Consider the following 12,889-nt stretch of genomic DNA (forward strand, 5'->3'; position numbering starts at 1 on the left):
TTTCAGGTCAAGAGTCCTCTTGTATATCCAGTGCTTGATGTGACAGAAAAAAGATGGACTCTATAAGGCCCCTAATGCTTCCTTTCTCCTTCACCTCCTTGGTTTCTCTGTGTAGGTTTGCATATCATAGATAAGGAGGGACATCCCTACTGTGGCATCAATGACTAGCTTATTATATGCACACATGCCCAAATAGGCTTGACACCCTATGAATTTGTGGCTGCTCTGTTCCTAAAGAACTTAGTTCCCCAAATTTCAAATCCACTTGGATTCCCCTCAAAAGGGCACTGCCAATGTTTGATATGTAAAAGTACATTGTGAGGAAAGTTTAAGACATGGTTTAAATATCATCGGTTTCCCTTTTCCATCTTCTGACCAGCTTCCTCCTTTTCTCTATACGACACAGAAGGAACAATTCAAGTTGGTTAAAATCTGGAAAATGATTTGACTCTTTTCAATAAGGAATAGGGAAGCTATTATGGTCATTTTCACCAAGTGGGTCAAACCAAATTCAGGTATTGTTAATAAATATATTTCTTTGTAAGAGGTGTTTCATGAAAAAAAAACCCCAAAACTCCCTAAAACATGACATATACCCAACAGTCAAGGGTGGAAAACAAGACACACCTGTCACATAGGACATTTAAAGGAAAATGGTGAAATAAAAACAGAAGTCTTTATGTTTCCTGAAAAATCTTCAGTCTGTGAATGACAGATGCTAGCTGGAATGGGCCATTCATGAGTCACAGATGAGATTCTGCTCACTTTCATTTAAAGAAAGTAACGTAACTATTATTTTTGGGTCATAATCAATGCTTAACCCAGTGTAGCTCTTCACCGGTTTTTGTTCAAATTCATTTCAAACAATATTTGGAAGTAGAAATTCCAAGGTATTTCATTTGTCAAATGGGCACCATACATGAACCTACCATTCTGTTCTCATGAAAAGCATCCTTGAAACTCACTGTAAGTGAGTTTCCTTATTTTCAATGCAAATGAGTGACAATGTTAATACTCTAACATTCATGTTCCAAACAGGAACCTAAAGTGTTATAATTCTTATTCACACATTAATCTTTCAGAAAACAAATATTGCAGCATTTTAAATTTGCAGCAGTCAAATTTCTGAGTGAAGCATTTTTTTTCCTCTTACAGATGACATTCTCAGTACTGTTTTGATGCATTGATCGTTATCAGTCAACATGCCTCACCAATAAGCTGATGGGTACACTTCACAGATATTCCAGATTCATACAGTGTAATGTTTCACAACACATAACACCATGAAATCACTGTATGAATCCAAGAATTCCTACCTCTCTTGTGGTTTGCAACTTGAACAGAAGAAACTGTTGACAAAGCTAATTTGGGAGCAACTGGATAGGTTTAAAAGAATGAACAGCACATTAGAAACAATAGTGAAACGTTCAAATTGTAATTACTTATCATCAACCCGCTTGAAAAGTGGCCCTATATGAAGAGAATATTTGTATTTGTTGTTTCTGGGAGTTTGCTTCAATCACAAAGGAAGTCTTGTATTTGGCTGAAAATGGTTTGACCTTGTCAGTAATAAAGTTTAGAGGCAAAAAGAATTACCATTTAAATCAAGAATCCAGTTATGCAGAGATTATTCCAATAACAATATGGATATTAGGATCCCCTACTGTTCTTCTCTTAAAATAGTAGTTGTGTAGTTGAGTTACTTAGCAATATCATTGCCTCAATTCACCATGTCTTTCTCTCTGTGTAACCATAATCTCATCTACATATAAACCAGTTAGATTATTTTTGCTGAATTGATTAGACATGACAGATAGTCACAATGGTCAACCATTCAGCGGAATCTGGATCTCAGTCTCAGAGTCACCTCGAATCTGTCCACCTTTCAAAAATGTAGTTTTTTTCTCAACATTTATTACCTATATGATATCAGTTTGTTAATGGCAGGAATTTCTGTCTAAGTTTGCCTGCCTTTCTTTTCCAATTGTTCCTGAAGCGTTGCTTGTGAAAATAGCAAAAACAAGATAGAGCCTGATGTTCTTTGCAGATGTTGACCAGATAAATTACGTTTGCACAGAACTGACCTCTGCTAGAAAGTGCACCTTTAGCTAAAATGTCAAGTTCAAGCACTTTATTCAACTGTGAGCTTCTCAAATAAATTTATTTGAACTCTTTATCCACATTCTAAAAAAGTGCAACTGGCATTAACTAGAGATATTTCTGAAAGCTTTTAGTCTTGTGACACTCACAGAAAACATAGCAAAATAATTAAATGGGTCTGTTTCAGGTTTTAAACAATGCATAATCTTGTTCAGCACAAAACTTACTGTGGAGAAGTGTTAAGTCTTAGATCCTGTCTTGTATAATTTGTTGAGCTATGAAATTCAATGGGAAATACTGAGTGACAGTTCACTGAAGATGCTCTCATTGAACTTGCCAAGGAACAAAGCCACTAAACCTTCCCACCATCCTCATAGAATTATACTAATGGGTTGAGCTTGATCTGTATTTCTTCTTCCACATATGTATGCAGAAACTTGAAAAAATTCATTTGGAGCGGATGATTAAGATAATTCTATTTGCTAGTAATATATGTATCTAGGACAGTCTTGATTTCATCACTCTGATCAAGGACTGAAAATGCAGCCCTTCCAATTTGACTCCTCAACAAATTGCTAATATATTTTGTTTTGCTTAGCAGCTATTTCCTGGTTCCTCCTTTTGCTCATTTCCTCCTCCATCTGTATTCATTAGAGCTTAAAAGGAACATCCTGTATATAACAAAGGAAGGTGGAAGCCAAAGATGTGCCTTTTTTTTGTGAGAAGGAAGGACGCAAAAGAAGACAACTTTCTTTCAATATAAACTATTTATATACGTCTATGTATATCTATAGGCTAGACGTTAATGTAATTTTAACATTACACTGAATCTTATGAATTTTATTGGCCAGTTTTTAAAGGTTCTATTTCTTCCTGTGTAATCACACTGCTGTCTGTCAGTTTCTTTCATTTATTTATTTATTATGTTAGAAGTCAGAAAATAATTACTGCTCTAAGGACAGAGAGAAAACAGGTTGCTCTTAATCCTGGCAGAAATTATTGGTAATTCATAAAGGATAAAAGAGGGAAAGCCTCGGCAGAGAACATACACTGTGACGTTGAAGGGGGAGAGAGAGAGAGAGAGATCCAAATTCCTGTCAGTCAATATGGAATGACAGTTTAAAAAAAAAAAAACAAAAACAGGTCTTTTAGGGGTTGCAATACTGCCTTTATTTATTTTCCCTGACCCTCAATACAACTGACGTAACAGCCAGTTTACCAAAGCAAAGTAAAAGTGAGACAGTTGAAGGAAACCTGTGTCACTCACAAGTTTTTATGATATATTATTTATACTCCCCACTGTGATGGCAACCAAACTCTAGGCTTCTCTTGGGATGGCTGACATTCAATGTAAATTTGATAAAGTGCTTATAACTTTTATGCTTTCTAATTTTTTCTACATCTTTTACTATAATATTTCTGGGACACTTCATATTAGAAAAAAATATTTGAATTATGATTCTTTCAAAGACATGGCATTTACGATAATGCTCTTATTTAGTGCTAAAAAATAGAATATGGGATTTTCCCCCTAAACATGTGGGATTTTATATCAGTAGGAATTTTACATGCTCCTACCTTGTTTTGGATTAGAAACCTCAAGGGAAGAAATATTCGGCCATATCCTATTAAACTTTGGAGGATCTGCATGCACCGGGAAAAATCAGGGTATGTTACTTTCAGCTATAATGTCATTTGGTCTAAACAGAAAACTATATGGACAAAGACACAAACCACACATCTGCTTTTTAACTTGGTTGTGATGCACTTAACAAAACATACTCCCACACCAAACAAGAGCAAGCAATTGATGATTCCCAAAACATTGAATGGACATTAAATATATAGCCTGTTCCCTAACAAAGCTATATACATTAACTTGTGCAATAAAGTAGAGTGTTCTTACAAATAACCAAACAGGGACTTCAGCAATTCAAATCGTTATATGAAGCTGGTGCCTGAAACTAGAAGATAACAGGAAAGAAATAATTTCTCACTTGAGGATTCCATTCTCTGCAATTTATATTTACAGATACGAGCTTGTTACATTAGTCTTCAGGAGAGATTCTTTAGGGTATGTTTTAAGTGTGAGCCATTATCTCTGCCAAGAAGTGGATTTATTTCCTATTTTTATTTATGCGATTTCTCAGAGAAAGAAAGAGAAAGATGACTGGTGGTTCTGGCTTAAGGAGAATAGTCCAAGGTGCTTCCGATCATATCTAAGGTTTGTATGTATGCGTGTGTATATATTTTCTTTTTTTAAATATATATTTTCATGATGTTTCTAGCTCAAAATATATTTCTAAAGTTATTGGTTCCAATCCAATTATAAGCATTGTTAATTTAAGAATTAATGTTATTTCTTTCTTAGAGTCACCTGTATTAAAAAAAAATGACTCTGGAAAAGCAGGAGAAGAGCCAGCTTTAAGATTGGGTGCTTTAAAGCTATTTTTGCTAAGGTACATAGGCCATGACAATTAAAGCAGTCATTTCATGACTCAAATCTACCATTCACTGAGATCAACTCAAAACCATATCTTTAGTGTGGTCCTTTGGGACCACCCAAGTCCACAAGGAGAGTTCTTGCCTCTAAACTCCTATAGCATGTTACCTTATGTGCTCCTTATTTCTCACTGATATGTGGATAGGCGTAAGTTTCAATATTGCTAGTTTAAATTTTATGTCTATTTCTTGTCTCTGTAATTAGATTGAATCTCTTTGAGGAAGGGCAAAGCCTTCCAGAAGGCCTCAGTAAATATCTAATAACTGAGTAATTGATATCAAGTGGCTAGGCTACTGTAAACAGGTATTATCAGATTGTTTCCTCCATAATTAGATTATAGTGAATAACATTCTTGCAAGACATGGAACTTTCACTATAACTTTGGTTTTTTAACATTTGTTAGAAAAACTGAACTACTGTTACTCTGTGTGTGTATGTGTGTGTGTGTATACACATAAAAGCAAAGGAAATCTTAATATTGATATTGCTGTATCCATCAAAATTTATGAATGAATAAAGAATGTAACAATTTTCCACATCTGTATCCAGGTGTTACTAAATAAATAGATATTTGGTAACATGTAGGCAAAATATGCAAGTTATTGACTGAATGTTAAGCCTACTTGAACTGCAATGATCACTTTTGAAAAACAAATGATTTCTAGAAATTGGGTTTTTTTTTTAAAGGTTTTTTTATGTGGACCATTTTTAAAGACTTTATTAAATTTGTTACAATATTGCTTCTGTTTTACGTTTTGGTTTTTTGGCCCCGAGGCATGTGGGATCTTAGCTCCCCGACCAGGGATCGAACCTGCACCCTGTGCATTGGAAAGCAAAGTCTTAACCACTAGACCACCAGGGAAGTCCCTAGAAATTGTTCATTTAGAAGAGATTTCAAACCACTGTTATAGTTTTATATAGAAAATATATTTATTTATATTATTAGCATCAAATTAAGAAAAATTTAGTTCTTTTAAATGGTTCTCTCCATCTTTTTCCGTAAGAGAGGTAAATACAGGTCATATGTGGGGTGATGTTTGTAAACTTAATGTTAAGTATTCAGTGGCTTGACTTTCTTGATGAAATGAAAGTAATAATACAATTAATCATTTTGTTAATAAGCTTTGCCAAAAAATTTAAGTAAAGACAAAAATTTTATACTAAATAAAAGTTAGAAGTGAGCTTTGAAAATTAATTTTATAAATTAAGCTTTATTCCATATTCTAATGTAATAAATATTTTACGCCTATATTTTAGTGTACTATTTTATGATTTTTCCCTAGGATGCTGAGGTTCCGTTTTGAGGATCTTCCTACATGTATAAAAAATTAATGTAGGTCATTCTACTTTTGAATTGTTAACTACTTGACCTGTATGAAATTATCAAGATAGACACCTCAGTTACAATCTGATCCCTACATGGAAGGTATTTTCTTCTGTATTGTGTACTTATGATAGTTTCTTGGGGGATGGGAGAGTGTAGCTTTTGTGTTTGCTTGGGAATATAATTAGACATTTTTTTCCAAATGATTTTCATTATGTGGGATGCCTAACCTTCCTGAAAAATTAAAACTCAGAGCCACCAGCAGTCATCACGTGGAAATCCTAATCTAATCTATACATATCTCTAGTGGGACAAAATTTTATGCGTGATGTCTTTTCCTTGGGAGGAAAAATGTCCTGAAAAAAAAAATATTGAAATTTGTGGACCCTAAACTTCTATAGCATGTTACTGTCTGTGCTTACATGTTTTAATATTTGGTCGTCATGCAATTTTTAATTTAACATCTCATTTTAATTTTTTTAATTTTTATTTTGCTTTATAATTGCAAGGCCAAGTAAGAAAACAACTTAAAATTAGCCAGTTACTGTCTGGCTACTCTTGTTACTCGAAGATCCTGGCACATATAAATATTCAGTCAAAGTTACTAACAAATGTTTAATTCCCAGAAGTAAATTAGGCACATTGGAGGGTATATTCGTTGTATAATTGGGACAAATTCTGTGTTATCATATTCAATGCTCATAAAAGTCTTTGCATAACATGAAGCCTCTGAGAACTTTTAGCCAGTGGCCGCTTATTTCGAGTAGTTAGAAATTGCAAATACAAAAAAATATTACAATACGTCAAAGGTAGTGGTATTGCTTCTAGGTGAACTGTTGCAGAATTTATTAATTTCATTCTTTAATGAATTAACTAAGGAATATCTTTGGGTCATATGAAGGTCTCAGAGTGGTAGTATGTTGCAAGGCAAAGGGTCCCTGGAATCAGAGGATAAGGGATCTGGTCCCAGTTCTGTTGAGTAGCTGTCTGGCTATTAATTCCCTGGACTTCAATTTCTTTACCTGTAAGATAAAGGTGCTGGACTAAAAGATCTACATGGTTTCTCTCAGCCATTAAATCCCATCACTCCAATGGTTCTTTCCTGGCCTAGCAGTGTCACACTAAAGTTCACAGAAGGATGAAGCCCGTTGGAATGAAGCACATGCCCTTTGGAGAATCTAGGGGATTTAGGGGATTAAGAATCCCCTGTGTGGAGGGAAAATTATTGCTGCACGTTGTAACAGTGGACCTTTGACTATCATGGTGAAACCCAAACTGGAGTTAAGAAATTATTACTGAGGAAAGGGGAGGGATTATCATATGTGTCCAGTGGGACTATAGATGGCCAATCCTTCAAGAATAGCCTTTTATGGAAATCCCTACTTATCAAGGATCCTGGTCCCATACATCTGGGAAAATGGATTGAACTCATCTTGATGATCTCCAAAGACTTTGGCTTGAGGAATATGGAGACCAAGACTACATACTCAACCACTGCCCCCTTTAAAAAGAAACAAAATATCTGAAATGCCCATCTTATGCTGTTACTCTCTTGTCATTGCTAAAATTTCAAATTACATCTATGGGAAGCCTAGGAAATATCTATTTAGGGGAAATTTATTTAAGATATGGTGCATGTAAATAGAGCTTGGACTGGAGTCAAATCCCAGTTTTACCACTTGGACAAGTTCCTTAACTTCTCAGTGCCTAAGCTTTCTTATATGTAAAATGGGATAATGACACTACCTACTGGTTGTTGTCAAGGCTGAATGAATGAGTTAGTATTTGCTTGTCATGGTAGTGAGCATTCAAGAAATATCAGTCGTTATTCCTTTTTTATTGAAGTATAGTTGATTTACAATGTCGTGTTAGCTCTTATTATTCTATTTGTGGTTGCTGTTGTAATAAACATATTATTGTAGTATAAACAGTTCTTACTGAATTGAAGTAGAGGTAATAACGTGCTCCCCCTATTTCGTGAAATCTTAATTGTTCCCAAAGCAAGTGATTTGGATATGTAAAAATCTCACTTAAGATACAAATTACTTTAGGGAATAATCTGGTTCTAGGGCCTACATTGATTAATACTATTGTTCAGAAAGCAACAGGAATTATTTTGCAATACCGTGGAAAAGATTTGATTTTTAACACTTAACGATAAAATGTTAATTTTCAAGTTTCTTTCAGTTTAGAAGCACATCAATTTAGACTATGAATCAGATATATATATATCTTGCTTGAATTTTTTTTTTTTCCATTAAGGAGAGATTCAGAAAACTGTTATGCGACAATTTGGTTGTGGCACTTGAAACTCCTTATCATGAATCAGAAAAACTGAGATTCTAGTTATAAAAATTAGACTTTGGTAGAAAGTTTTTCTCCTCTGTGCCCCAAGGAAAACTCTTTGCACTGTAAGTTGGAGAGAACTAGGTTAGAATTGCTAAACTTGACCATCTATTGCTGACACCATAGTGAATCAAGCTGAAAGGAAACTTGAAGCAGATTTATTTACATCAAGAAAGCTTTAGAGTTAGGGTTTTAGAATAGTGTCTTCTATCACACATTCACTCCCTTAGCATGATTCATAGGCAGCTTTCAACTCATTTTGTGGATACCCTTTAAAACCAAAGTAAATTGTGACTATGCTTTCCCATGTTTTTTCTTTTTTTCTAGAATAGTCTACTTTATAGTGTTTCATACACTAGTCATTTAATTAAATGAGAAAGGTGGATGAATTCTAAAGGGTCCTAGTTTGGAAATTGGACATTGAGCTAGAATCCTGCCTTGGCTTCCAGACGACTTAGATGATTCAATTAAGCCTTAGTTGCCTTGTCTGTAAAATGATGATGTTGGATGAGTGCTCTTTAAGTTTCCTAAAAAGACTAATTTTTACATAAGTTTTTGGTTTTAAAATACAGTGGGAAACAGGGTGCCACCATGGATATGAAAAGCCACTGCTGAGAGGATGTTAGTGAGCCTTCATTAAACATCCTTCTTCCAGGAGTGTATGAGGAAAACGTCAGGAAGAGACAAAGTCACAAGGTCCCTTTGGATTTGTAGAGTTATTGCTCTTGTTCCTCAGGGAGTTTGGAAACCACATTATTGATGTCTACAAAGGAATCTATAGAAAACCCTAAAGCTCTTCAGAAGAAACCCCTAGGGCCTTGGAGGTAATCTTACCATCTTTACAGTGAGCTGCCGACTCTCAGAAATACAGCATCATTAAACTGCTGGGGAAGATACAGTTTAATGTAATAGTGGTAAGGCTGTCCTTGAGATGGCACACAGAATTTTTTTGGCTATGAGCGACTATGTCAATAAAGTAAACATTTGGATTCTTACAGTCATAGAATATGTACAAGCATGTTTCACAATTCGCATAGCTAATTTCATGAACTGTCACATGTTCTATAATATATGTAACATCTTTACATTTCCCCTCTCCCTCAGCTTACTGAGGATGCTTATCATTGATGGTGGTAGAGGAAGGGCACATTTTAATGTAGCTTCTGTTGACCACACAGTGAGGTAACAGAAAATGAACTTCTGTTTTTCTCCAGGACACTAAAGTTCCCTGCACAGAAATGGGTCAATTCAGGGATCAACAGGTCTAAGGTGCAATGTATTAGATTGGAAAGAGTCTGAAGTAGGAGTTAATAAATCTAGAATTTTTCTTTCTAACCTCTTCCACCTGGTATAATGTTACGAGCACAGCTTTCAGAGTCAGACAGGCCTTCCTGGCCGTATTACATTTGGTAAGTTACTCAGACACTCTGAGCCTCCAATTCACCATTTGTAAAATGGAATTCTGTAGACATGTGGGGACACTTCCCTCCAGTTCCCAGGAAGTGGAGCAGTTAGCCGGCCAGCTCTCTATTGATAATCTAAGAAGTCTTCGGTGATACCCCACTCTTAGTTCACAGTTACATGTTGGAAGGTTCATCATAGGACCTTTCAGAGATCTTGGCAAATCTTTGTTTAAGCTAAGAATTTCCAGATGCCCGCACACAGAGATAACAGCAAAGGTACAGATATCAGCTCACACTTAAAAAGTGGCTTGACATTCTAAAGTCACCTGGGAAAAGGTTAATACATGAAAAAAGTCAACATTGCTCAAGGTAGGCAATTGTTGTTCGCTAAAGATTGCTAAACCTCTTGGATTTTTTTTTTAAGGTAGGGGATACTTCCCCCTTCTTCATTGGAATATTTAATTTATTCTTCAGGATTAAAGAAGCAGCTATGTCCTAATGTTCATTCAATTTTTGGATAACCACAAAGGTTTCATGAATGTGAAATGCTAGTTACACAAATATGAAATGGATCTGTGATGAGAATACTGGGTACATGATATAACAAAGTCCCAAAGGCATCTCACCCGGGACCTTAGCTTTCCTTCTAGAACATCAGCAAACAGTTCAAAATTAATGTAGCACACCACGCAATTTGCCATATAGCTACACTAGCCTGATAATTTTTTTCTTCATTATATAAAACCTAATTAGCTAAAGGGCGATTCAAATGAAACTTTTATTTGGGGATTTAGAAGTATTAAAGCAAAGGGAGGAAAACAAACACTGAAGCTCTCTGGATAGAATGAACAAGATTACTAATAACCCTTGAGCGGGGAAATGATTAACCTTGTTATTTTCCTCACGATCCAGGTTTCTACAGTAAATCAGTTCTGAACAAAAATATTTGGATGTTGTATGGAAAACAACTTTTACAAGGTCTGCAACTGGCATCAAATGTTTTCAAGTATGAAAACATCTCTGAGCTTTCTCAACAGGCTGATGAATCCCTGCAGGTAGCACTTCCCTTGTTTAATAGTCCTGCCAATTAAATCAAATTAGAGATGAAATTTTAACTCTGTGATGAAGGCAATGCTCATTATAAGAGAAAGCAGGAAAATGGAATATTTCCCTTAAGTGAACTGTGGTTTCAAATTGAATAAATTGAAGAGGAGGGGACAGCCAGACACCTCCATCAATTTCTACGCTTTATAAACCATGATGTCAATCATTTGAAGGTAATTTAAGGAAACAGTGTACACTTGGGTTCACAAAATGTCTACATATGTCTTTTCTTTTGTTACTATTCTAAGAAATGGTTTTGTTTATTTAAAAATTCCAAGTTTTTTTAAATGGTGTTTCCTGACGTGAATTTTCAGTGGATTATCTGTCTTTAACCTCTGACTTTGTTACCTTTAACCTCTGTTATTTGCTTTTTAAGTGATAATCACTCACACAAAGCTATTTGCACATTAGGCCAACCCTTGTTGTCCTAATTATGTTTTTTTAAAATAATATACTGTTTAACATAATTAGTGAAATCACTTGCTTTTCAAGGCTAAGGATCTGATAATATATGTTCGAACATAATGATTAGTTTATCACTTTAACAAAAACACCCACACCAAACCAAATATTAATTTGGATCATCAGCATCAACAAATATTCACTTGGATAAAATTGTGAATGTTTACTTATAAGTGCATGATACATTTTACATAAAAAATGAAACCTGAATGAATTACTACTACATCAGGTAAAGGAAAAACAGAGCTCATAAGGCTCAAATGGCTACAGATCTATTTTGGGATTCATGAATTGCTGACACTATCACCAATATTTTTTCAGCCATGGCCAAAGCACATCAAAATGACTGAGTTTTAGATCAAGTACTTTTGGGATGACTGGGAAACCTATTTCCTAATAGATGGACAGCAGCAGGTACAAATGACCTTAATGGGAAATTTGTTTCAAAAACATTTTTAGCAGATGATCGGAAAGGATGACCACTCTGTCTATGCATTTGAACCTTAATACAGGTGTTGACAGTTTGAAATCTATACTGAAATCTAATAGGCCTCTAAAATATTCAGTCACTGTGTATATAGCATATGTGTATGAACTTATGGTTACATACATCAATAATTTATGTCGATAATATGCATCATTCATTTTCCTTGAGATACTCTTTGATGATGGGAATCTCACAGGTGTTACATCTATTATAATGGCATCTTTCTATGTACTTAGTGGAATTATGTTCATTGATTCCTTCCTTGGGATAAAGGGAAAAGCCCTGGCAAACACCCAAACTTAGTTAAAAATCCAAGCAGCTCTCTCTTCTCTGGCTTGTACCTTGGAAACCCCATTTCTGTGCCCTCTAGAACAGGCAGTGAGTCATCTATGCATGAATTCTTGCCCTTTGGAGAGCAAAGGAATCCATCCACCAGTGCACACAGCAAGCACCTTATGAGTCCTCAAAGAAGGAATGTGTAAATGCCATTAAAGCAGCCTAGAAGATACAATCATGTTTGATGGTTTCATGGTAAATCTCTTGACCTTAAAGCCAGGCAATAAGCAAGCTAGTCGTGTGTGATGTTGGGTGACCCCTGAAAGCGCTTTTATCCTGTTTGCCTGAGAACTCTGAGGAAACACCCATTGCACTCCAAGCAAAACAGCCAGAGGCATCATGAAGGCGGGGTACAAGCTATCACTTTATTTGTTAGAGGGTTTTGGTTAGGTATTAAGGAGTTAAATTTTCCTAGTTTCCTGATAATAAAGGTTAATACATTTTCCAAAGGCACAACAAAGCATCCTTTCAGGTCACCATTGATTTCAAAATAAAACAAAGCAAAACTGGAATTTCCCGATTCAGTGTGTAAAAGGTCAACATCTGCTGATGCTCAGAGATGGGGCATGTGGTGGAGGCGGCCGAATGAGATGTTGAGTGAGCAGTACAGTCAGAAATTCCATGCAACACACGATTGACACTCCGAACAGAAACACACCCTAGCACCAAAGAACTACTTTCCATCCATCCATTTCTGAAACTTTTGACAGGTCAGATCACCATAGCAGCCTCAATTATCTGTCTCAGCTTGCTTCCATTTGGTTCCCTTTTGCTCCAAAATGTATGCGCAAATGCAATTGTCAAGGCCTGAAAGGAGCACAGTG

The 12,889-nt window shown here is 35.6% G+C and overlaps 1 protein-coding gene across 6 annotated transcripts in view; it reads right to left on the reverse strand.

The window, feature by feature from the left end:
- NTNG1 (netrin G1) overlaps positions 1-12,889 on the reverse strand; it is a 326,009-nt gene that overhangs the window by 63,839 nt on the left and 249,281 nt on the right. For 2 of the 6 annotated variants that reach the window (XM_061186245.1, XM_061186242.1), the window contains exon 5: positions 3,679-3,744. The exons of 3 other annotated variants lie outside the window; for them this stretch is intronic. In XM_061186245.1, the coding sequence (XP_061042228.1) occupies positions 3,679-3,744 (66 nt within the window). Of the gene's footprint in view, positions 1-1,316; positions 1,377-3,678; positions 3,745-12,889 lie in introns of all 6 variants that reach the window. One more of the 6 variants, XM_061186244.1, reaches the window with a different exon arrangement.

This window comes from Eubalaena glacialis, chromosome 3 (genome assembly GCF_028564815.1).
Source record: "Eubalaena glacialis isolate mEubGla1 chromosome 3, mEubGla1.1.hap2.+ XY, whole genome shotgun sequence".
In the NCBI taxonomy this organism is placed as follows: domain Eukaryota; kingdom Metazoa; phylum Chordata; class Mammalia; order Artiodactyla; family Balaenidae; genus Eubalaena; species Eubalaena glacialis.